The sequence below is a fragment of the Psammomys obesus genome, unplaced genomic scaffold (genome assembly GCF_907164565.1).
Source record: "Psammomys obesus unplaced genomic scaffold, mPsaObe1.curated_primary_1811, whole genome shotgun sequence".
Lineage (NCBI taxonomy): Eukaryota > Metazoa > Chordata > Mammalia > Rodentia > Muridae > Psammomys > Psammomys obesus.
Genome location: NW_026596034.1, coordinates 1157691 through 1180044, shown reverse-complemented (window position 1 = coordinate 1180044; position 22354 = coordinate 1157691). Strand labels below are relative to the sequence as shown.

At 52.2% G+C, this 22354-nt stretch overlaps 3 protein-coding genes and 1 long non-coding RNA gene across 6 annotated transcripts in view; 2 read left to right on the top strand and 2 right to left on the bottom strand.

The window, feature by feature from the left end:
• The first annotated feature begins 7841 nt into the window (after positions 1 to 7841).
• Positions 7842 to 9874, top strand: Misp3 (MISP family member 3). Its single transcript, XM_055621367.1, has 3 exons — positions 7842 to 8838; positions 9212 to 9285; positions 9507 to 9874. The coding sequence occupies exons 1-3, from the start codon at positions 8298 to 8300 to the stop codon at positions 9519 to 9521; spliced, it is 630 nt and encodes a 209-aa protein (XP_055477342.1). The 5' UTR covers positions 7842 to 8297; the 3' UTR covers positions 9522 to 9874.
• Positions 9875 to 16001: 6127 nt separating this feature from the next.
• Positions 16002 to 19576, top strand: LOC129687269 (uncharacterized). 3 transcript variants are annotated; one of them, XR_008721751.1, is made up of 4 exons: positions 16002 to 16313; positions 17125 to 17253; positions 17455 to 17553; positions 19403 to 19576. It is a non-coding gene; the product is annotated as an uncharacterized LOC129687269 (long non-coding RNA). The 3 variants fall into 3 exon arrangements; XR_008721752.1 differs by having other exon boundaries at positions 17455 to 17714; XR_008721750.1 differs by having other exon boundaries at positions 17455 to 19576.
• CUNH19orf67 (chromosome unknown C19orf67 homolog) lies at positions 16179 to 19106 on the bottom strand. The gene is made up of 6 exons (XM_055621625.1): positions 18778 to 19106; positions 17649 to 17793; positions 17442 to 17542; positions 17177 to 17362; positions 16729 to 16863; positions 16179 to 16358 (listed from the first exon to the last, which is right to left on the bottom strand). The coding sequence occupies exons 1-6, from the start codon at positions 19104 to 19106 to the stop codon at positions 16184 to 16186; spliced, it is 1071 nt and encodes a 356-aa protein (XP_055477600.1). The 3' UTR covers positions 16179 to 16183.
• A 710-nt stretch (positions 19577 to 20286) lies between the features above and the next one.
• Samd1 (sterile alpha motif domain containing 1) overlaps positions 20287 to 22354 on the bottom strand; it is a 2875-nt gene continuing 807 nt past the window's right edge. Inside the window, exons 2-6 of the mRNA XM_055620949.1 lie at positions 22098 to 22352; positions 21428 to 21722; positions 21251 to 21347; positions 21056 to 21167; positions 20287 to 20975 (exon numbers count right to left, since the gene is read on the bottom strand). Coding sequence (XP_055476924.1) covers positions 20817 to 20975; positions 21056 to 21167; positions 21251 to 21347; positions 21428 to 21722; positions 22098 to 22352 — 918 coding nt within the window. The 3' untranslated portion in view covers positions 20287 to 20816. The remainder of the gene's footprint in view (positions 20976 to 21055; positions 21168 to 21250; positions 21348 to 21427; positions 21723 to 22097; positions 22353 to 22354) is intronic.

Genomic DNA, 22354 nt, shown 5'->3' with positions numbered 1-22354 from the left:
TAGCAGAAGTGAGCTCCACACAGCCATAAAGATTTATTTATTTTTATGGATACGTGCACCACTGCCCTGGAACTGGTGTTACAGACGGTCGTGAGCTGCCATGTGGGGGCTGGGAATTGAACCCGAGTCCTCTAGAGGAGCAGCCAGGGCCCTTAACCACTGAGCCATCTCTCCAGCCCCACCCAGTCACACAGGCTTTTTTATGTGGGTTCTGGGATCCAAAGCCAGGTCCTTGTGCTTACACAGCAGGAGTGGGGTGGCCTTCCAGATGCTTTGAATAATTCTCTTAGCAGCATTTCCCATTTCAGGCAGTTAGGACACTCGCAGTGACAGACAGCCCTCACATCTGTCTAGATCAAGACCATCTCCAACACCCCAGAAGGAGGGAGTCACCTCACCCACCTCTGCAGACACTTTCCTACACCTCTCTGTGGGGCTCGCCCCCCCACACTGACACACACACACCAACACACACACACCAACACACACACACCAACACACACACCAACACACACACACACCGACACACACACACACACCAACACACACACACCAACACATACACACACACCAACACACACACACACACTGACACACACACTGACATACACACACAAACACAAACACACATACACTGACACACACACACACTGACACACACACACACTGACACACACACACACCGACACACACACTGACACACACACACACTGGCGCACACTGACACACACACTGACATACACACACACACATACACACTGACACACACACACACTGACACACAAACACACACACACACACTGACACACACACACCAACACAATGTAGCCATTGGCATTAGGCCCCTCTCAGCATAATTTTTTCTCTTTTTCATTTATAGTCATCTATTTGTTTGTTTATTTGTTTTTGGCAAGGTCTCGTATAGCACAGGATGGTCTCAAAGTCGCTGTGCAGTGCGGAAGGCTGTGAAATTCTGGCCCTCCTGCCTAAGCCTGGAGCGGTAGATTGCCGGAGTGTGCCCTGTACCTGGCTGGCTCCCTGTCCTCGGCTTGTCCACACCATAGCCACAGTCAGTGCTTTGTTTATCTTTATGGCTACATAATATTCCACTGTGTGGACCAGTCTACTTATTTTCTTATTTCCTTTCTAATTGACTAGTTAATTAATTTTGATAGGATCTTACTGTGTACACTGGCTGGCCTGGAACTCGCAGGGACCCAGCCACTTCTCTGTCCTGAGAGCTAGGATTAACGGTTTACACAGCATACATGGAAATCATTTTGCTTTCAGGGCCAGGAGCTGGTCTAGGCAGGGGAGGGGGTGAATGTTGAGGTGGAGAGAGACACAGGAACAGATCCATGAATCTTGATTGTGACACGGGCAGGGAGGAAGACGCACAGGTGGCAGGCTTGTTCAGCATTGTGGGGTGGGGTGGAGAGGACCCAGCGCTTTCCTGGTCCTTAGCAGCTCACTGGGGAGCTCAGTATTGAGGCATGCTCCAAAGCCCTGAGCTGGGCCTCTGGGCAGGATTAGGCTGTGTCTGGAGAAGGATTTCTATCACATAGTAAGTGATCTTGGAGCACTTCTCTGAGAAATGGCATTTCAGCAAAGAGCCCTGAGCGGCAGGGAGCAGCCACGGGCGAGTCCTTTGAAGCAGAGCTGGAAGCTGTGCAGAGGCACTGAGGCACAAGGCCTTTGGTGGTGGTAAGGTGCTGGGAGGCTCGGGAGGCTGGGGTAGACTGTGGTGGAAACATGACATCTGGATTTTTACTTCAAGTTTGATGGACACCTTTAAGGGGATAGGTGTTGAATGGGACAAACATGGGAAAAAGCATGTACAATGAGAATATGCTTCAAGGCAGAAACGAGGGGGAGGTCAGAAGGAAGCCGAGGAAGGAGAGGAAGTCCTGGGAGCTTTGGTTTGGCTTTAGACAGTGTGTAGCCCTTGTCGACCTGGACTCTCACTCTTCCTGCTCAGGCTCCTGAGAGGGAGGGACAAATGTGTATCTACCTTGACCCTTAGGTTGCTTTTAAAATTCTCTCTCTGTGTCTCTCTGTCTCTGTCTCCCTCTCTCTCTATGCACACATGTATGTTTGAGCACATCTGCATGTATGGGTGCCATGCACTCTCGTGGGTTTTTGGTCATCCTCTTGTTTGAGATGGGATCGAGTTGCAGCCGCTGCTGCATGCTTCAGACTAGCTGGCCTCAAACTCCTCCCATCCCACCACAGAAATGCTGCCATTACAGATGTGTGTCGCCATGGCCAACCTCTTCCTGGGTGTTCTACAGGACTATCTTCCTAGTCAAGCTTCAACACCTTCAGGTGTCCATCTTGGGCAGCTAGGCTTGATGACTGTGTACTTTCCCTCGTGGAAGGAGAAGTTAGAGAGGGCCATGGGGACCCTGACTATCCAGTTCCTCTTCTCAACAAGTTCGTGCAATTCTGTCCTAATTTCGTATGTCCTCTGGGTCTCTGGGAGGGGCTAGAGTACATAGATGAGGAAGGATGAAGGGGGAGGACTCCACCCACACAGCCACGGGGAAGCCATCATCCACATTGGATGCTGGCCTAACCCATCACCCACTGCTCTCTAAGTACGTCTGATGAACCCATTGGTTCCCCAGCATGAGTTCTGGTGGAACACTTTGGTTTGTCTTGGAACAGAGGAGAAAGGGGTAGGTGATGTTTCTATCTCCCCAAAGGGAGCAGCTTTAGCATCAGTGTGGTGGCTTGAATGAAAATGACCCCCATAGGCTTGTATATTTGAATATTTGGTCCCTAGATGGTGGAATTGCTTGGGAAGAAGTGGTGTGGCCTTGTTGGAGGAGCTGTGTCACTGTGGCTGGGCTTTGAGCTGTCAAGCCTGTACCAAGCCCATACCATTCCCAGTTAATGCGCTCTCTTGCTCTCTCTCTGCACCTGGTTGTGTTTCAAGATGTGAGCTATCAGCTACTACCCTAGCTCCATTCCTGACACCATGGTCTCTGCCATGAAGAGGCATGGGCACTAACCCTCCAAAACTGTAAGCCCCTCATGAATTTTTTTCTTTTATAAGTTGCTTTGGTCATGGTGTCCCATCGCAGCAGTAGAAACGTAACTAAGGGAGTTTTGGAGATTTGAACTCAGGTCATCCTGCTTGCAGATGAAGTGTGATACCCACTGAGGCTCCTTTCCAATCTAGCTCTCAGTGGTTTGTTTGTTTGTTTGTTTGTTTTGTTTTGTTTTTCAAGACAGGGTTTCTCTGTATAGCCTGGTTGTCTTGGAACTCACTCTGTAGACCAGGCTGGCCTCAAATTCAGAGATCTGCCTGTCTCTGCTTCTCAAGTGCTGAGATTAAAGGTGTTCACCACCACTGCCCCGTATTTTGTTTGTATTTTGAGTCAGGGTCTCACTATATAGCTCAGCTGTCCTGGAACTCACTATGTATTTCAGGGTGGCCTCAGACTCATAGAAAGCTGCCTGTATGTTAGCCCAAGAAAACTTATTGCTTTCACCAAGTTGAACTCTAGTCGTTTCCTGACTTTGGTCTGTCATTGGTTCTTTATTTGGGGTGTGTAGGCATAACGTTATTTTGCACTGTGTAAAGATTCAAATGCTGATTTCTGTGGCCCCATATCTGGTTGCAATCATTCTGAGAATCTCCTGTCTAAGTTTTGCTCCCCAATTGTTTCCTGATATGTCAATAAAGAGGCTTGACAGCCAGTGACTGAGCAGGGGAAAGAATAGGGCTAGACTTCTTGCCAGCCAAGGGAGAAGAGAGAGATGAAGTGGGAAATGAACCATAAGAGAGGTTCAGCAGACCTCAGGAGAGAGCAGCTAGAGCAGAGAAAGCCATGAAAGGAAGAATCTCAGGGACTGACACTGGGAGGAAACCAGATTAGCTTAAAGGCTAAAATATATTAATACTGCTCAATTCTTGTGCCATAAAGCTTGTCAAATAAATATACTAGTTCAGTCCCAATTATGTGTGTGTGTGTGTGTGTGTGTGTGTGTGTGTGTGTAGGAGGTCAGAGGACAAATGGAGGAGTCCTTTCTCTCCTTCTGTTCTGTAGGTCCTGGAATGGAACTCATGGCATGATATGTGGTGGAAAGCGTCTTTACTTCCTGGTCTTCTCACCAGCCTGACTCCTCTCCTTCAACATGGAGAGCTGAGCAGACAGTCATTCCACCTTGTGTGTGGGGTGCTCAGTTAGCAAGCACTCAGTCTGAGGTGTCTGCCCCATCAGAGGCTGTGGGGAGGAGGTAAGGCTTCAGGAGGAACTAGAGAGGTGGTGTTTAAAGCATGAGGGTAGCTTGGCACAGCAGCACAACGTTGATCCCAGCACTTGGGAGGCAGAAACAGTGGTTCTCTATGAGTTTGAGTCTAGCCTGGTCTATGTGCTGAATTCCAGGACAGCTAGAAACACATAATAAGACCCATCTCAGAAAACCAAACCAACCAATCAACCAAAAAACAAACAAACAAACAAACAAACAAAAACAAATAAATAAAACAAAACACACACAAGGCTGGGATTTTGCAAGGTCAGACTTCTGGCAGGAAAGAAATCATGGATTATTGACTGTATGATGTCCATATCTCAGAACTTTTGAAGCTGAGACAGGAGCATCAGGTGTTCAAGGACAGCTTGGGATACACAGAAAGACTGTTTCAAAACAAAAACAACAGCTGGATATGTTAGCATATACCTTTAACCCCAGTACTCTGGAAGCTTCTGCTGATCTTTGTGAGTTCAAGATTAGCCTGCTACACATGTTGAATCCCAGGCCAACAGGGCTACACAGTGAGGCCCTGTCTCAAAGTGAAAGCAACATCCAGAGAGATGGCTCGGTGGTTAACCATGCTCATTGCTCTTGCAAAGAACCAGAATTCTCAGCACCCATGTCAGGCAACATAACCAGCTATAACCCCAGTTCCGGGGTATCTGTCGTTCTCTTCTGGCTTCCACAGGTACACACACACACACACACACACACACACACACACACACACACACACATACATATAAAAAATAAACCAATTTTTTTTTAAAAGAAACCATTCTTTTTTTTTAAAAAAAAAATAAGATTTATTTATTTTATTATGTGTACAATGTTCTGCCTGCATGCCTCTTCTGAACGCCAGAAGAGGGCACCAGACCTCATTATAGATGTTATAGATGGTTGTGAGCCATCATGTGGTTGTGGGGAATTGAACTCAGGATCTCTGAAAGAGCAATCAGTGCTCTTAACCTCTGAGTCATCTCTCCAGCAAGAAACCATCCTTAAGAAGACCCTGGTTTGGTCCCAGCACCCATTCAAAGTGGCTCACAACTGCCTGTACTTTTGGCTCCCAGAGATCCAAGGTCATTAGCTCTCATTCAGGCAAACCTGTGTGTACACACATTCATAAAGACCTCTAAGCGAGAGAGAGAGTGAGCAGGGAGCTGATGAAGAGACAGCTCACCACTCTCGCGCTTCGTGTAATAGCGTCCTAGGCTAACCACGTGTGCTTGCTGTCCATCTCTGGGGAAGTTTGCTGGGTAGTTGGAGGTTGCCAGTTAGCTTGAGGGAGAATCACAGATACGCTGTTTCTCCTACCTGATGACCTCCGTAGAAGCCTCAATAGATGGAATCGCAGTCTGAGAAGGGAATGGTGGCCAAGCCAGATGAAGCCAGGTGAAAAAAGACAGGGAAAGAGGCAAGTGACTGGGTCTGCCAAGTGAGGGTCATAGGTCAAAGGAGGAATTTGCTTAGGCATCAAGGGACTGGTTAGAGGGACCACATCCATGAGAGGAAGTCATAAAATACAACATGTCTTGTAGACACAAAGTAGTTGTTAAAACAGTGTCCCGGGCTGGCCTCAAGCTTACCTATGTAGCCAAGGATAAAATGCAGCTTCTGATTCTCCTGCCTATACTACACCAAGTGCTGGGATTACAGCCATGCACCACCATAGCAGTGCTGGATGGACTCCAGGGCTTTGTGCATGCTTGAGCAGCACTGTTAACTGAGCCACCTCACCAGTTGTGTGTGTGTGTGTGTGCTCCTGACCAGGTAGAGGACAAAGGTCAATGTCAAGAGTCTGCCTCTATCACTTTCCACCTCAGGTTTTTGGTTGGTCGGTTTTGTTTTCCTTTCCAGACAGGGTTTCTCTGTGTAGCCCTGGCTGTCCTGGAGCTCACTCTGTAGACCAGGCTGGCCTCAAGCTCAGAGATCTGCCTGCCTCTGCCTCCCAAGTGCTGGGATTAAAGGCATGTGCCACCACTGCCCAGCTTCCACCGTAGTTTTTCAGACTTTGCTGAACCCAGGGCTCACCCACTAGGCCACACTAGGAGCCAATCGGCTCCAGGGACTTTCCTGTCTTTCCCCTATATATGGGCCTATATATGGGCCTATATATGGGCCATTGACACTTTACAAACCAAGCCATCATCCCAGGTCTTAAACTTATTATTATTTAAAGAATATTTTATTTTATTTTATGTGTATCAGTGTTTTGCCTGTATGCGTATCTGTGCCTGTTTGGACAGTGCCTGGGGTGTAGCAGGTGAGCGCCAGACCCCAGCGACCTGGAATTACAGATAGTGTGAACCATCCTGGTCCTCTGGAAGAGCAACCAGTACTTTTAACGAATGAGCCATCTCTCCAGCGTTTGAAGCTAGGTGTGAGAGAAGGAGAGACAGAAAGGAGTGACCAAATGGTTGGGGATTTGTAGCCTTCTATTTCTTACTTATTTATTCAGTATTTATTTATTGGAACAGGACCTCGAAATATAGCTCTAGGTGACCTGGAATTTTCTATGTAGAACTGGCACTGGCTTCCAATTCATGGAGACACCTCCTGAGTGCTGGGATTAAAGGACCGTGTCACCTTCATGGCCCTCTTTCCATTTTCTTTAGGTAATTGTCTTTCTTCCAAGGCCCTATAGAATGACGCCGGGTTGGCAGGTTTTAGTGAAAGCTGGCTTCCCAAAAGGGCAAGTGGAACATGTCCCTGGGAGTGGTTGGCCCTCACTCTGGACCGTCGAATCTCCCCTTGAACAGCAGCAGATCGGCCCCAGAGACAGGTTTCTGCTCTCTCCCACACGCCCGGTGACTCCTGCCCCCAGCTTGGGCCTCCTCAGCAACCTGGCCCACGCTGACCTTTTTCCAGCTGCAATTGCTGTGCTGATGCCCGGAAGCGCTGTAGTGTCTGTGCTCTCAGTCCTCGCTCCTTCTGGCTGGACACTTGGCTGCCAACGCCTTGCCGGCTTTTCTGGAAGGGAGGGGAGGAAAGCTGCTCCCGGGCTTTGAGCGGCAGCAGCGCCTCTGCGAACCTGGCAGAGCCGAGCAAGAGCAGCGGAAGCGCGCAGTGCGGCGGCCCCGGGCGCCCCCTCGGGCCGGACCGCGCTGTGTGCCGTAGCGATCTGCGTGCAGAGCCTGGTGGCCACTGGGATGTCGTTGGCCGGAGGCTGGCGCCTCCTGAGTTAAGCTAGTGAGGTCAGCGAAAGACTACCAGGAGAACACCCTGTAAGGAGGCGGTGGTTCAGAGATCAGCGGGACGCTCAACTAGAGGTCAGAGCTCCAGGCAGCGATGGAAAATGAGACCCCCAAAGGGCCAGCGTGTTCCCAGAGGGAAAATACGACACAAACTCCCTGGGTGGAGAGTTCAGAGAAGCCCTTTCCTAAGATGTCCCTTCAATCAACCCGTGGGCTCAGGTGGCGGGAATCTGTCCTCCAACGGAGGCGCCCCAGCCCTGTGGGCGGGCTCAGGGACACTCGAATCCAGCTGGCAGGTGCCGGGGGCGGTGCCCAGCCCTGCCCCCGGGGGACGTTCCTGGAGGCCAGAGGCGGGTCAAAGAAGAGTGCTGGCGACGCCTTAGAACCTCGGGCGGCGGCTGCAACCACAGGTACTGCGCAGGGCACCGTGTCCCACCTCTGTGGGCATCTCAACTCCCGCTCGGAGAACTGAAAATTTCAAAGTGCACCTAACTCCGAACATCAAGTCCCCGAGCCGAATCCTGGGGTCGCCTGAAGCCTAGGCTACGTGCTCCGAGCGCCGCAGAGCCAGGGCACCACGGCCTGCAGAGAGGCAGTGAAGAAGTCCTGGAAACCTCTGGAGAGAAGAACGTGGAGATCCCAGAGCCACAGAACCAGGTCCCGCACAGGTACCAGCTGAGCAGGGCACCGAGCGCCAGGGCGGTCCGCAGCCGCGTCTCCTGGCAGTAGGATAACGGAGGCATTGGGGCAGTTGCCCCTCCTTTGGCTCGGGGGCCTCCAGGTGTGTTTTCTACGAGGCCCGTGGCTTCCAACGCCGCGCCTGCGGAACTGCTGATGGAGACGCCCATCCAGCGCGAAATCCGCCGCAGCTGCGAGCGCGAGGAGAGCCTGCGCCGCAGCCGGGGGCTGAGCCCCGGCAGAGCGGGCGAAGAACTCATCGAGCTGCGCGTGCGGCCGGTGCTCAACCGGCCCGGCCCCGGTCCCCCGCTGCCGCGCGCCCTGGAACGCGCTCGGGCGGGCGCGAAGATGCAACGGGACATCGAGCGCGAGGCTCACCGGCAGGCGGCGCTGGCGAGCCCCGCGGTTCCGGAGCCCGGCGCCCGGCGGCCGCAGCCGCTGGATGAACTCAAGCGTTTCTTCGAGGCTGCTGCGGAGGACGACGCGGGCTGGCACGGGCGGCCCGAGGCGGGAGGCCGGCCGCACCCCGCCCTTCAGGACGGCTGCCGGGGGCTGGGGCAGCCTCCGCCGCCTGTTGCCCAGTCGCTGCTGGAGCAGGAGGTGCGCCGGGTGCGCGAGCGCGAGCGGGAGCTGCAGTTGCAGCGGCGCAGCATCTATGGGGCCGCCGAAGTCGGGGAGCCTGCGCCTAGCCTCACCCGTAAGCCGTCACCCCGGGCCCCAGAGCTCCCGCTGTCTCCACCTCCAGCGGCCCTTCGTGCAGTAGGCTTGCACACTCCCTGGACCCTAAACTATTCTTCTGGGGTTCACCCTCTGTTCTCCGCTCCCACACCTGGAGTGAGGAGACCCAGATCCATCACTCCTCACTGGCGTCTGGCATTCTCGGGTCCTCTGTGGTTTTCCGGCACCTGTTTACGCTGAGTTTGCCTCGCTCCTGGTCCTCGGTCCCCAGAACTGGGTGGAGGCCTCCACGGGGAGGGAAGGGTGCACACCTGTATGTGTTTAAGGGGTGCGGCCATCCTCCAGCTGGCAAGAGGAGGGGCAGCCGCGGCTGAGAGTCCCTTCCCCCACAGAGAGCAGGGGAGACGGAAAGTTGGCGGTGATCTGGCCCCCGCGGAGACCGGCCTCGGAGAACGGCCTGGAGAAGGTGGGAGCCTCCCTTTCCAATACTTGTCGCTCTCCTTCCCTGCAGTGTCTGGGCACTGGGAGGGAAAGGTGCATCCTGGTCCCCCTGAAGCGCCACTTTGCCCAAACTCAAAAGTCCCAGATGCAGCCCTGAGAGCAAAAGAGGAGGTGGGGGCCTGGAGCCCAAACTTGTCTGAGCCCAAACTGAGGGGGCCCTTCTTTCTCTCCGCCTTTGCCTAATAGGAACGCAGACCCTGAGGTCTGTGAAGGCTGGGACCCGCGGCCAGAAGCAACACGCCCTTTGGAGAACTAGGGTAGGGTTACCTTCAGAGCAGCAGAAGGCCTAGAGAGGGAGGGGGCGGCTCTCTTTCGTCACAGCTTGAAATTCAGCCCATCCTGGATACTAACTGTGGAAATTCACCACCTTTCTCCATAAAACTGTTTCGTTTTCCCTGGAAAACTGACCACCACCCGCAAAACCTGTGAGTGAAACATAAAATAAAGTCCCCTCCCCCTTTCCCTGGGCTTCAGTGAAAAGCTGTTTTCTACTGGGACCTCTTTAGTCTGGGTGGGGCGGGAGCTGGTCGGTGAAAAACGCCTGGGAGAGCCGCCTGAAAATCTGCGCCCGAATGTTGGAAACCGAAAAGCGCTCTGGTCTTCCTGTTCTGCGCCGTTTGCTGACCCGCGCCTGGTGGCGGGGGCCCTACTGCCCCCTGGTGGTGCTTGTGCAAAATGTCGCTCCCCAGCCCACAGACTCCGCTCTGGGACTCCAGATCGTAGTTTTTACCTGAAGAATCCTGAGTTCAGGGTGCTTCTCGGCCAAGGTTCTGTGAAAATGTCCCTGCTCTGGAGATATAAGCAGCAGTGAAAAACAAAAAAAAAACAAAAACAAAACAAAAAAAAACAAAAAAACAAAAAGAAAAAAAAATACCAGTGGTGGGCTGGAGGGAGGTTCAGGGTGAAGAGTGCTTGCTACTCTTACACATGACCTGAGTTTTTGGTTGCACGGGAGGCTCACAAATGCTTGTAATTCCAGTTCCAAGGGATCCGCCGCCTTCTTCTTACCTCCAGGGAAATCCGAACACACAGGGCATACATTCACACAAAATGCATACGTATGCACATGAATTAAAATAAAGATAATTTTTGAAAGAAAGATACCAATGGTAATGAGGGCCTAAGCACCTGGTGTGTTCTAGTGACCATCCTGACTTGTGTCTTTTCAAAATATGGCTTTATATAGCCCATATTGGCCTCACATTCTCTCTGTGGCCAAGGATGACCTTGAAATTTTTAACAGATTTATTTTATTTTTTGGATTTATGCTGTGTGTGTCTGTGTCTGTGTGTGTGTGCAGCGCCTGAAGAAGTGAGAAGAGGGCATCCGGTCCTCTAAAACTAGAGTTCCATGTGAGAACTAGGGAACTGAATCCTGGTCCTCTGCAAGTACTCGGAACTACTGAACAATCTCTTCAGCCACAATTTTATTTTTAATTGTGTGTGTGTTTATTTGTTTGTTGGGGTATGTACATGAGATGTACATATGTACAAATGCCCTTGTGTGTGTGTTGGATTCCTTAGAGCTGGAGTTACGGACGGTGGTGAGTGCTGGAAGAGATGGGTGCTGCAAACTGAACCTGGGTCCTCTGCAAGGGTAGCTCTTAACCACTGAGCCATCTCTCCAGCACCTGAAACTGTCAGTAAAGGAGAAAGTTCAGCTGGAGAGTCGCTCAGCAGTTAAGTGTTTGCTGCAGCCAGATGATGGTTGCACGCCTCCAGGAGGCAGAGGCAGGCAGATGTGAGTTTGAGATCTACAGAGCGAGCTCCAGGACAGAGGAACTTGTCTACACAGAGAAACCTTGTCTTGAAACAAACAAACAAATAAACAAAAAAGAGTATTAGCTTGCTGTGGTGTCGCACTCCTACAATCCCAGCACTCAGGAGGCAGAGGCAGGTGGATTGTGGTGAGTTTCCAGGCCAAACTGGGCTACGAAGAGTCCAGGACAGCCAGGGCTGCACAGAGAAACCCTGTCTCAAAAAATCACAAGTTAAAACAAAACAAAAACAAAAACAGAGTGTTTGCTGTCCATGGAGAAGGTTTAGTTCCCGGCACACAGCTTTGTGCAGCTCAGAGTCCCTGTACCTTCAGCTCTGGGTCAGACACATTCCAGACTTCTCTGGCATCCTGGAATCTGTGGGTGAGTACCCATTAATACACTTTTTTTTTTTTTTAAAGAAGACTCTTTTTATGTACTCCTGGCTGTCTTAGAATTAGGTCTATTAGGCTGGTCTTGAACTCACATAGATCCTCCTGCCTCTGCCTCCTGAGTGCTGGAATTAAAGGCACCATTCCTGGCTGTGCATGTGTGCCTGTGTGTGTGTGTGTGATTCAGATCTCCAGAAACCAAGTGAAAAGCTGGTTAGTGCACATCCCTGAAGGCTCTTACACACACACACACACACACACACACACACACACACACACACACTTTTTTTTTTTTGAGACAGGTTTTCTCTGTGTAGCCCTGGCTGCCCTGGAACGTGCTCTGTAGACCAGGCTGGCCTGGAACTCACAGAGATCCTCCTGCCTCTGCCTTCTGAGTGCTGGATTAAAGGCATGTTTTACCACCACTTAGCTACAGACATAATTTTAAAAAATAAAAATTCTTTAACAACAAAAAAAAAAAAAAAATTGAGCATTTGCCTGCAAGTGCAAGCTCTGGGTTTAGCCCCCCTACCAAAGAAAATCAACCAAGCAAACAAAAAAACAAACAACAACAGAAACTAAACTAAACTAAAGCCTACCAATTTTTTACTATTTAGGAAACTTTTTCCTCCTTTAAGATATTTTGTGACAGAGATTCACTGTGTTGCTCTGGCTAGCTAGGTGGATCAGGATGGCTTTGAATCTGTGATCTTCCTGCTTCTGCCTCTTTTATGTTGGAATTGTAGGCCTATGTCATCATACCAGGTTTAGAAAAAAAAACTTTTAAAATTATTCAAGTGGACTGGATATAAGCAGCACCTTTGCCTTTAAACTCAGAACTTAGAGGGTGGAGACAGACAGATTTCTGTGAGTTCAAGGCCAGCCTGGTCTACACATCGAGACCCTGTTGCAAGGAAAAAAAAAAAAGAAGCAAGTTTTAGAGGCCAGTGGCTGGTTTGTGGCAGACCCTGCTTAACTTATGGTAAATACTCTAAATTGTGCAGAAAACTCTATCTGTGGTCATTCACATAATGCCAAGGTAGTTCTACAGCTTTTTAGAAGTGACTGAGATGACAAAATGGGACTCCCACAGAATCTTAGAACTGTTGTATAGAGCTGGGTATACAGCTCAATGGTAAAATGCTTGCCTGGCAAACAGGAAACCCAGGCCAGGGTTTAACAGTGGTGCATCCCTGTAATTGAAGAGCAGGAGGATCAGAAGTTCAAGGTCACCTCAGCTACATAGAGAGCTTGAGGCCAGCCCAGGACACCCCATCTTAAAAATATATAAATAATAAGCGAGGGGCTGAGGCCATGTCTCAGTGGGTGAAGTGTTGTCATGCCAGTGATGATCTTGATCAGAATTCAGGTCCCCAGAAATGAAGCAAAAAGCTGCACATCCCTGCAGGCTCTTATGAGGAAGTCTCCTAAGGCGACCCCCATTTCTCACATTTCCTTATAGCTGCACCAACCTGACTGATTGTTACTGGTGCTTGAGGCTAGCATGGGATGGTCTGATCGGCCTCTCAATCATTTAAAGGCTGTTACACTGGACAATAAAGTTAGATCTGCACCTTTGAGTCTGGTCTCGGGAGTCTGATTCCTGGGATTCTGTGTGGGCTTCGTCAACACTCACCTCCTTCCCCCTGGGTTCCTGATCCCCACAAACAACGCAGTTTAAATTTCTGATTTATCCAGAAATTTGTCCCAACTCAGTATGCTAACCAAGCTGGCCTCCATCCTGCAGCAAGTGTCCAATGATATACCAACAAATAAGATGGGGGAAGGTCCATATGCTTTTTTACCCAGAGGCTAGTCAGTCTAGTAAGGACCCTCCTCCAGAGCCTGTTACCACACGCGTGACTACGGCTTTGGGTCTGAGGGAAGGGCAGTGGAGAGCCTGGCAAACGGAATCACAAGCTGTTCTTTGGTGGGGGTGGGGCTGTCTGCGTGACACCTCATGTGAGTACAGGTCTGTGTGTGGAGGGCCAGAGGTCAATCTTGGGTGTTCCCGAAGGAGCTGTCCACCTTATTTTATTCTTTAAGTTAAAAATATATGAGTGTTCTGCCTGCGTGTCTGTCTGTGTCCCATGTGCATCTTTGGTGCCCGGGGGAGGGTGTCAGAGGCTATAGAACTGGGGTTACAGACAGTTGTCAACCACAATGTGGGTGCTGGGAACCAAACTCTGGACTTGTGGAAGAGCAATGTTGTTTTTAACTGCCAAGCCCTCTCTCCAGTGTGCCTTCTCTCAGATGAGGTCTCACTATATATCCCTGGCTGAACTTGAACTTGACATGTAGCCCTGGCTGGCTTAGAACTCACCAAGATCTTCCTGCATCTGCCTCCCAAGCACGGAAATGAAATGTGTGTGCCATCATGCCCAGCAAGTTGATTACTGCATATATGTATGATGGGGAGGGGGCATGCTACTGCATGTGTGTGGCTGTCAGAGGACTTTTTGGGGTCAGTCCTCTCTGTCCACTTTTATGTAGGTTCCAGGCTTCGAACAGGTATGTCGTCATCGCTCCCCTGCTTTTTCTTAAGCAAGATCTCACTATGTCAGCCTCCAGCTCCAGCTCCTGAGTGCTGGGATTGCAGGTGTGTGCCACCATGCCGAGCCAAGTCTCTTATTTTTGTGGTGCTGGGGATCAAACCTGGTGTCTTGTGCATGCTAAACTCAACCAAACCCCCAAACTCTGACATCAATATTTATAGTTTTTATATGATGGGTATGTCTGTGTACCACACTTGAGCCTGGTGTGTGCAGAAGCTGGAAAGGGCCTTGGACCCCAGGAACTGGAGTTAAGAAATGTTGTGAGCCCCCAAGTGTGTGCTGGGAGGCCAGGATGATGAGAAAAGGCACAGGAACTTCTCAAATCAATATAGGAGGAATCAGAATTATCTTAGAGTTAATCTGATCCGAGCTGTGGAGGAAAACCTTATGTATTTGACAATGGTTAACAGGGACCTTTCTGGAAGAGCATGAGTTTGGTTTGTAACCTCAAGTCAGCTCGAGATTTCACATGTTTGGAAAGGGCTTATAGGCCGGGTTCGGTGGCACAGGCCTTTAATCCCAGCGTTCAGAAGGCAGAGGCAGGCAGATCTCTGTGAATTTGAGGCCAGCCTGGTCTACACAGTTAGTTCAGCACAGCCAGGCCGGCTCTGTTATAAGGGTGTGGGAGTGGGGAGAAGGGAGAGGATTGGGAGGATGACCCCATAAACGGATGGGATGGGACAGGATGAGACGGACTTATAATAGGTGTGGTCAGTTGAAGTACTGAAGTGTAAGGTCCGGCGGCACAGTCTGGAGGCCAGGCTGAAAGAGAAGGCCAGCCTAGGCTATGTACCAAGACTCCAGCTGGAAAAAAGGAAAAGTAGCTCGGGAGCGGTGGCGCACAACTTTAGTCTCAGCACTGAGGCAGAGGCAGGGGGATCTCTGAGTGCAAGACTAGGCTGGTCTACAGCATGAGTTCCAGAACAGTCAGGCAGCCTGGCTACACGGAGAACCCCTATCTGGGGCGAGTGGGGGGGTGGAGAAGAAAAAAGAAAGGTGCTGGAGAGATGACTCTGCTAATAAGAGCACAGGCTGCTCTTGGAGAGGTCCCTAATTAAGTTTCCTGCACCCCAGAGGCTGACAGCTCTAATTCCAGACCCAGCGTATCTCTGATGCCCTCTTCTGGCTTCTGTGGGAAAAACGCAAGCGCGCACGCACACCCACCTTGGTTTCCCTGAGTGCCATTTCTAAAGGTTGTGTGTCACCATGCCTGGCTAATAAAAATTAGTATTGACACAGAGAGGCATGGCTCTGGGTCTCAATAGTTCTGGACTTCACATGTTAATTATGAATGTGAAAACGTCAGGATCCAAATATTGAACTCTCAGTGTAGAGATTGTGGAGTGACACGGGAGGAGGAAGGACCCCATTCCTACCAAGGGGCCAGTTGTGCTCGGAAGGCCCAAGTTCGAGTCCAGGTTCGGATTCTCACAGAGCAGGAGAGTTCATTTCTCACAGCCAGAGTCCCCTTGGCAGCCCAAGACTGATGTGAAGCTGAGGGACTCTCCACACACTCTTCAAGAGAAAAGAGACAACCATCGGCTCTGCTCGGACACCCCAAAAGCTGGAAGAGAAAGTCTGATTCTACTCTGCAAACTGATCCGCTGAAGTTTCCTAGGGCACATCGGGAAATGTAGTATTTCTCTCTTTTTCTCTCTTTCTCTTTCTCTGTCTCTCATACACACACACACACACACACACACACACACACACACAAATCTGTATAGAAATCACTTCCTGATTAAAACAAAACAAAACAAAACAAAAAATAAAAAACGAGTGTGAGTCTAAGTCTTCCTCCAGTGGGCCTACAGTTTTCCTGCTACCAGAAACTTGTTTTCTGGGTTCCGGTTGCTGACGGGAGCCGCTACTTCCCTCACTGACTCATGTGCGCATCTGCTCATGCGCAGCGTGCTCTCCGATGCCTGCAGACCACACTTCCCAGAAGACCCTGCGGTGGGCGGGGCCTACCCGCCCCCCTGGGAGGGACAAGGTGTTCAGCGGAGACACAGAACCTCTGACCTCGCTCTTTTATTAACAGAAAAGTGTGCCCGCACTTGTTGTTCGGTGGCCCAGGCCGGGGCGTACACAGCACGGCCGGGCCCTGTTCCTGCCCGGAGTTTGGTGTTGTCAGGCTTCCGCCGGTGCTTCTCCGGGGGCTCAGGATGCCGGGGCGGACCAAGCGGCGGGCCCGGCAGCGCTGGGGGGCCGGGCAGGGCCTGCCTGGCCCATGAGGATCTGCACCAGCAGGTCGGTGGCCAGCACGTGCGACGGCTCCTCGAAGCCGATGGTTAGTAGCTGCTGGTAGTCCCCGGGTGGCTGTGGGCACAAAATCCTGGGGGCCCGGAGACAAGCCTGGATCGAGCACCCCTGCTTCTCAGCCAGGAGGGCCTTTGTTTCAGTTAGGGTTAGGGGATACAGTAAGGAACTGTGTTTCCTCCGTTGACAAACTCCTGGACTTGCTGCTAATCACTTTGCTAGCTGTGTCTCCCTGGGAGAATGACTTAGCCACTCTGAAAGCATGTCTCCTTTTTATAACATAGACTGGTCCACGTATCTATGGATTGCTGATTAGTCTCCGTAAAGCACTGTTCAGAGCACAGTAACATGTGATCCCTACTACCAATGGAACCTGAGGTTCAGTCTTTGTGGGGTTCTGTCCCGCCCTCCCTCAGACTTCGCACCCACCATCACTGGGAACCTACCATGAATCAAGGTCATCCTCAGCTGGTCCTAGGGGAATCCATCGGCCAATAGACCAGAGTTTCTGGATCTGGGGGCACGAATTGGCTGGTCCCTGGCCTGCATCCTCCCATGTATCTCGGTAACACAAGAAGTAGCTGAGAGGGAGAGATCAAAAGAAAAAGCAATGCCTTAGCTTTTTCTGCTGAGAACTTTAATTTTGGAGGTGAGACTCAAGTTCATCAGAGGTTGCCTGAGGTCTCAGGTAGGAAGGAGTGTGACCCACTGCTGAGGACTTTCCTCCCTAGTGGCCTGATCTGAAGAGGAATACTTCTATTTTAACGGGGAGGGAGAGTTAAGAAAACTAAAGGTTGAAAGTGTAGCTCAGTGATACACAGTTCTGGTCTCTGGCTTTTCAGTCTCTGGTGGTGGCACTCAGCAGAGGACTTTGATTTTGACAGAGGAACTCACTAATCCACACGGGAGTCTGGGCCGTGGCTGCTGGCCTCTGTGGTGGCTTCCAGGTTCCAGCGCATCTTCTTATAGAGGTACCTCGGGAAGTGGCTGGCAGTGTACGCAGCGGGGGTGCAGTAGCGGAAGATGGACACATCGTGGGAAGGGCTAATGGAGAACCTCCCGCAGAAGAAGCAGGAGATGCTAGCAGGCGACGGGAGAGCGGGCAGTGAGCTGGGCTCTGGGCTCTACCACCCCACAGCCTCATTTCCTGACCCCTTACCTCAGAGGGTTAGTTTCTTCCAGGTCCACGAACCCAAAGGAGGCGTACATGAGGACTAACTGTTCCAAGCGCAGAGTTAGCTGCTGGGAGACCTCCAACAACTGCATAGAAGGTGGGAGTTCGTGACCTTAGGTGGTTGGCCAGAAGCAACCCCCTGTGCCTAGGTGGCTCCGAGGAAGGCTCTGGTAGGACAGCCACTGTACGCACCCCCTTCCGGACCAGCTCCTGCAGGGCTCCGTAGATGGGAGGGACACTCCTTGCGGCAGCCTCAAGGTACAGGAAGTAAGGCTCACACATTTTTAAGAAGGTGGGCATGGCCTTCGCCAACTGTTCCTTCTGCACCCGGTCCCTGCTGAAGGGAGGAAGCGGCCTTCATGTGGTAGCCCTCTCCCTCCATCCCCAGGTGCTCCATGCTCACCCTCCACCTGTATCCCTGGCTGAACCCATTACGAAATTCCCTCGGTGTTGTGGCTTAGTGGTAAGAACACTTACATAGCCTGTGCAGAGTCCTGGATTCCATTCCAGCACCCAAACTTACACATAAAAAGAGGGACTGGGAAGCTGCTAAGTTCGTGGTAGAGATTCAGGTTCGGCATGGGTAAAGCTTTAGCTTCAGCATAAGGAAAAGACACACCCCCCCCATGTCAGGTCTTTCTCCCGCCATCTTTCAGAACCACCTGCATCAGAGCCATTTGGAACATTTGTTAAAGTCCTGGCACCTGGCCTGGAACGAAACTCTGTGGCAGAAAGCCTGCTTAGCACAAGGCCTGGCCCCATCCCCTGTGTGTTTGGGGGTATATACGACTGAGCTCTTTCCAAGCTCTGCATGGAAAGCTGGGATTTAAGCAAGCCTCCTGTAAACAGCACAGTGCCTTCCCCCTGGTCTGGAAATTGCATTTTTCTCTGGGCGTGGAGGGTAGCCTCTCATACCGGAAGTTCTCTGGCTAGCGTTGATGCAGATGGATTTTGTTTAGCTCACTTACACAGTTTTTAAACATCTTTGCTAGCATTTCAAATTTACTAAGCAGTACTCAGTAGACCGAGGCAGAAGGGTCGCCAACTCGAGCATAATGAGACTGTGTCTCAAGGGGGTAAAAATCGGACAAATCAACCAACCAACCAAAAACAAAATTTTGGAAGAAAGATTCTGGGTATCCTAATAAGGCTGATACACTGCCTTCTTCGGCCTCTCAATTCTCCACAGCGGACGGCACACTAGGAGAGTGTATTCCTAATCAGCTAGCCCTGTGTACTATCTCCAGGCCCTGAGTTCAGTTTTTGGCCCCTGTGGGCTGCACAGCTTGTCCTTCTGTCCAAGGCCCTTGTTCAGGGTCACCTGTAGAGCAAGTAGCTTTGAAAGTCATCCGCCTTCCTGAGCAGGTAACGGAGCTGGTCAGTGATGGGGCTGAACATGGAGTCCAGTGGGAATCGAGTCGGGGCCGGCCCGAGCTCCGCTGCCAGTGGCTCCCGGGAGGAAGCGGAGCCTGGGGCTTCCATCAGGGGCTGTGCCCGCTGGGGTTCCAGCTCCGCCGAGGCCTCTGGTCTCCCTGTGGGCGACCACGAGGGGTCCCCATAGGGCGGCGGCCCGGGTCCCAGTTCGTCTGAAGGCGGTGCTTCTCCAGGGCCCAGGGCCAGCGACCCAGCGACCCACGGCTCCGCAGCCATCAGCGTCCACCGCAAACTCCTCCTGCGGCGTTCCGGGAGCGCAGCACACCTGGGGCCGGCCGGCCGGGACAGTGATCGCAGCCGCGGCCCACGAGGCCCGGCCTCGACGTCTCTGCCGGCGCCGCCCCGCGGGGCTTTTGCCTCTTTTGAATTTGGGCACGCGGAGGGCCGCGCAGCCTGGGCCTGCACTGCGCACGGAGCTCGCCAGGTGCTGGCGCGCGGAGCAGAGGGCGCTGCGAAGGGCGGAGCCTCAGACCTGCCTTGTAGTAAGCGGTAGGCACCTTTTTCTCTTCTAGGCTGGAGGGAGTTCCTAACGTGTTAGCAATCCGGGAGTAAGTTACGGAGAGGCACAGGCTCCATCCCACCTGGTGGCCCCAAGCTCCGACCGATGGACCTGGGATCTGCATGTGGACCTACTGGGCCTAGTGTTGTAGCGATTACTTCCACAATAAAGCTCCTCAGACAGGTGATCTGGCTTATCTCTTTTGTTCCAATATGCCCGCCCTCGTCCCAGAACACATCTCTGACTCTTGTAGATTGGATTCCTTGCTATGTGCAAAGTCTGACTGGTATTTAAGTACAGGTAGGAAGCCAAATGCATTAATTACAAGGCTGGAAGTACAGCAGCAACAGGTGTCATTGTCCTGTGTGACCCTCAACTTTCTGACTTGTCAAGCCAATCGCCCTGTCTATGAAATGCCTTTTTATGATGTCTGCTTCACGAAACAACAGGGGACAACAGATCTCTCCTCAAGTGTACAGTTAACTGTTAGTCGCTCAACAAACACTTGAGCAGGTAGTTCTGGAATGAGCGGACAGAAGAAAAAATATTCCAGTCCTAGACTTTGTTGTTGTTTTAGACAGGACTGAACAGCATAAATTGGCCTTGACATGACTATGTAGCTAAGGCTAGCCTTGACTCCGTGATCCTGCTTCCATCTCTGAAGTGCTGACAACAGCTGCGAACCCAGCCCAGCTGCAAATACCATTTTTTGCAGTGGTGGGGTGAGAACCAAGGTGTTCTGCATATCTGGCAAGCCTACTAGTGAGCTGAGAAAAGCCGCCACTATTCCTTCCTCACCGAAACAGTGTCTTAACGTTAACTCTCCACAGAGGTTTGAGGCGCCTCCTACCTCCATTCACAAAATGGACTCTTTTTTTTTTTTTTTTTAAGTTTTTTTAAGTTTTATTTAAAAAACCTTCGGTGCAATATTAAAAAGCAATACAGCCAGGTGGAGCAACAGTGGACAGACAGAAAGGGAAGGAACCAGAGGACCAAGGTCCCTTACCTCAGCTGTTCCCCAGAGGCTGGGGGCCAGGCTGGGCGGAGGGCACAGGCGGTGGGAAGAGAGACCACCACCAGGACAAATAGGCAGAACAAAACATAGATAAGATACATCTGGCTGAACTGAGGAGGGTCTGGGGCCACAGGATGCTCCCCTGTTTTTTTTTTGTTTTTCAAAAATGTCCTTGTTTGGGGTAAAAGGGGGGCCCCTGGTAACTGAGCCAAGTCCTCCTACCCCACATTCCACTATGGTGGAGAGGGGATGAACTAAGGTGGGGGCGAGAAGAGGGGGAAATGAACAGGGAGGAGCACCTCCTCACTGGAGTCTCTTGGGAAGTTTCAGAGGGTCCCCATGTCCAGCTCCTGGACTACGGGGCCACCATGGGTGGGATCTGAACTGGATGGGGTCGGACAAGGCTAGGTGCTCAGCCTAGAAAGCCATCAGGATCGTCATCCTCAAAGTGGCCTTGCTGAAGCACCTTGATGTGGTGCTCGTAGATCTTCAGGGCTGGGCCCAAGCGGATGGACAGGCCAGTGAGCACATCTGTCCGTTGCATGAGCAACAAAGACTTGCCATCAATTTCCTGGGCAGGACAGAAAAGGCAGGGTCAGCAAACACCTGCGGGCCCTGCGTGTGCGGGCGCCTGCAGTCCTGGGGACTCACCTGCTCCTGAAAAGCAGTGGCCTGCTCTGGGAAGCCCGCCTCAGTGAAGTACTCCACCACATCCATGACTGTCCACTCCACGGGGTCAGCTGGCTTCTCTTTGCGCCCAGGACTGCATCAGAACGAAGATTAACAGTGACCACAGCCCAGCTCACCCAGGTGCTTAACCCCAACGTCCCCAACGCTTCAACTTACGGGCAGCCGAAAGGTGTCCCATCAGCCCCAGGTAGGGCTGGTTTTCCTGGGGGCATAGGCACAGGAGATGGAGAATCTGGAGCAGCCGCAACACAAGCTGGGAAAGGGGAGAGCAGGTGGCAGTCTCAGGCGAGTTCACAGGGCCCTGCTCCGCACTGCCCACCCAGAGGGGCTTACCTGATCCCCCTTCTTTATTCACAGCTGCCATCGAGAACACTTGGCGTGTGCAGCTGCCAGGTGCTGGTCCCCGCCCTTCATCCTGGCCCTGATAGGGTCCACAGGGCGACCACTCCTTGACCCTCTCCTTAGCACTCTGAGGGCCGCGCTCTCCATTAATCTGTTGGTGCTGCGCACCTGCGGGGCGGTCACTCTCAGGCACTTCTGAGCCCTCTGATACATTGTCCTCCTCCTCCTCGTCCTCGTCCTCATCATCTTCCTCTTCCTTCTCAAACACCCGTTCTTCTCCACCTCTCTGGGGCCAGAGAAAGAAGCAGGCACAGTTAGAGCTTCTAGTCCCGGATGAAATGAAATCCAGTGTCCGACGCCACCTTTGACAACAACACGGAGTAACTTTTACGCTGTCGTTTCCGTGCCAGGTTCTGGGTTAATAAAGCCCTCAATAGCCAAGTCTTACTAAACTCGCTAAACTACCCCCAGGGGTCGCTACTGTCAGCAATCCGGGTTTACAGCAGAGGAAACTGAGGCTCCGGAAGATCAGGTCACCGACCAAGATCGCCGCTTTCGTAGTCCACGGGGACCCTGGTCGAACCCCGGCCACCTGACGTGCCTCTCCCTCCCGGGACTCTCGTCCCCACCAACTTCGCCCGCACCTGCCCGGTGCGCTCACCTTGCTCCGCGCCGCGCGTGCGCTAGCGGCCGGCGGCGCCCGTCCCGGCCTGTCTCCGCGGGGCAGCGCGAGCGCTCCCAGGCGGGTGCGCTCCAGACGGCCCCGCGCCGCCTCTTCTTCCAGCAAGCCCTGCACGCGGCCGCGAGTGAGGCGTCCGCTGGCGCCACCGCTGCCCCCGAGGTAGCGCACGACTTCCCGCAGGCTCACGGGCCGCGCCGGGCCGCCCGCCCGCGCCGCGCCCCCCTCCGGCGGCGGCT

What these genes read in the sequence shown, in the direction of transcription:
- CUNH19orf67 (XM_055621625.1), bottom strand. Translation starts at nt 19,106, where the DNA reads ATGGCTGCGGAGCCGTGGGTCGCTGGGTCGCTGGCCCTGGGCCCTGGA. An exon ending in CAAAGCTACTTGCTCTACAG is followed by an intron (nt 17,794 to 18,777) that starts GTGACCCTGAAC and finishes TCCTCCCTTCAG; the next exon opens with CAGGGACCGGGTGCAGAAGG. An exon ending in AGGAGCTGGTCCGGAAGGGG is followed by an intron (nt 17,543 to 17,648) that starts GTGCGTACAGTG and finishes CCTTCTATGCAG; the next exon opens with TTGTTGGAGGTCTCCCAGCA.
- Misp3 (XM_055621367.1), top strand. Translation starts at nt 8,298, where the DNA reads ATGGAGACGCCCATCCAGCGCGAAATCCGCCGCAGCTGCGAGCGCGAG. An exon ending in GCCTGCGCCTAGCCTCACCC is followed by an intron (nt 8,839 to 9,211) that starts GTAAGCCGTCAC and finishes CTTCCCCCACAG; the next exon opens with AGAGCAGGGGAGACGGAAAG.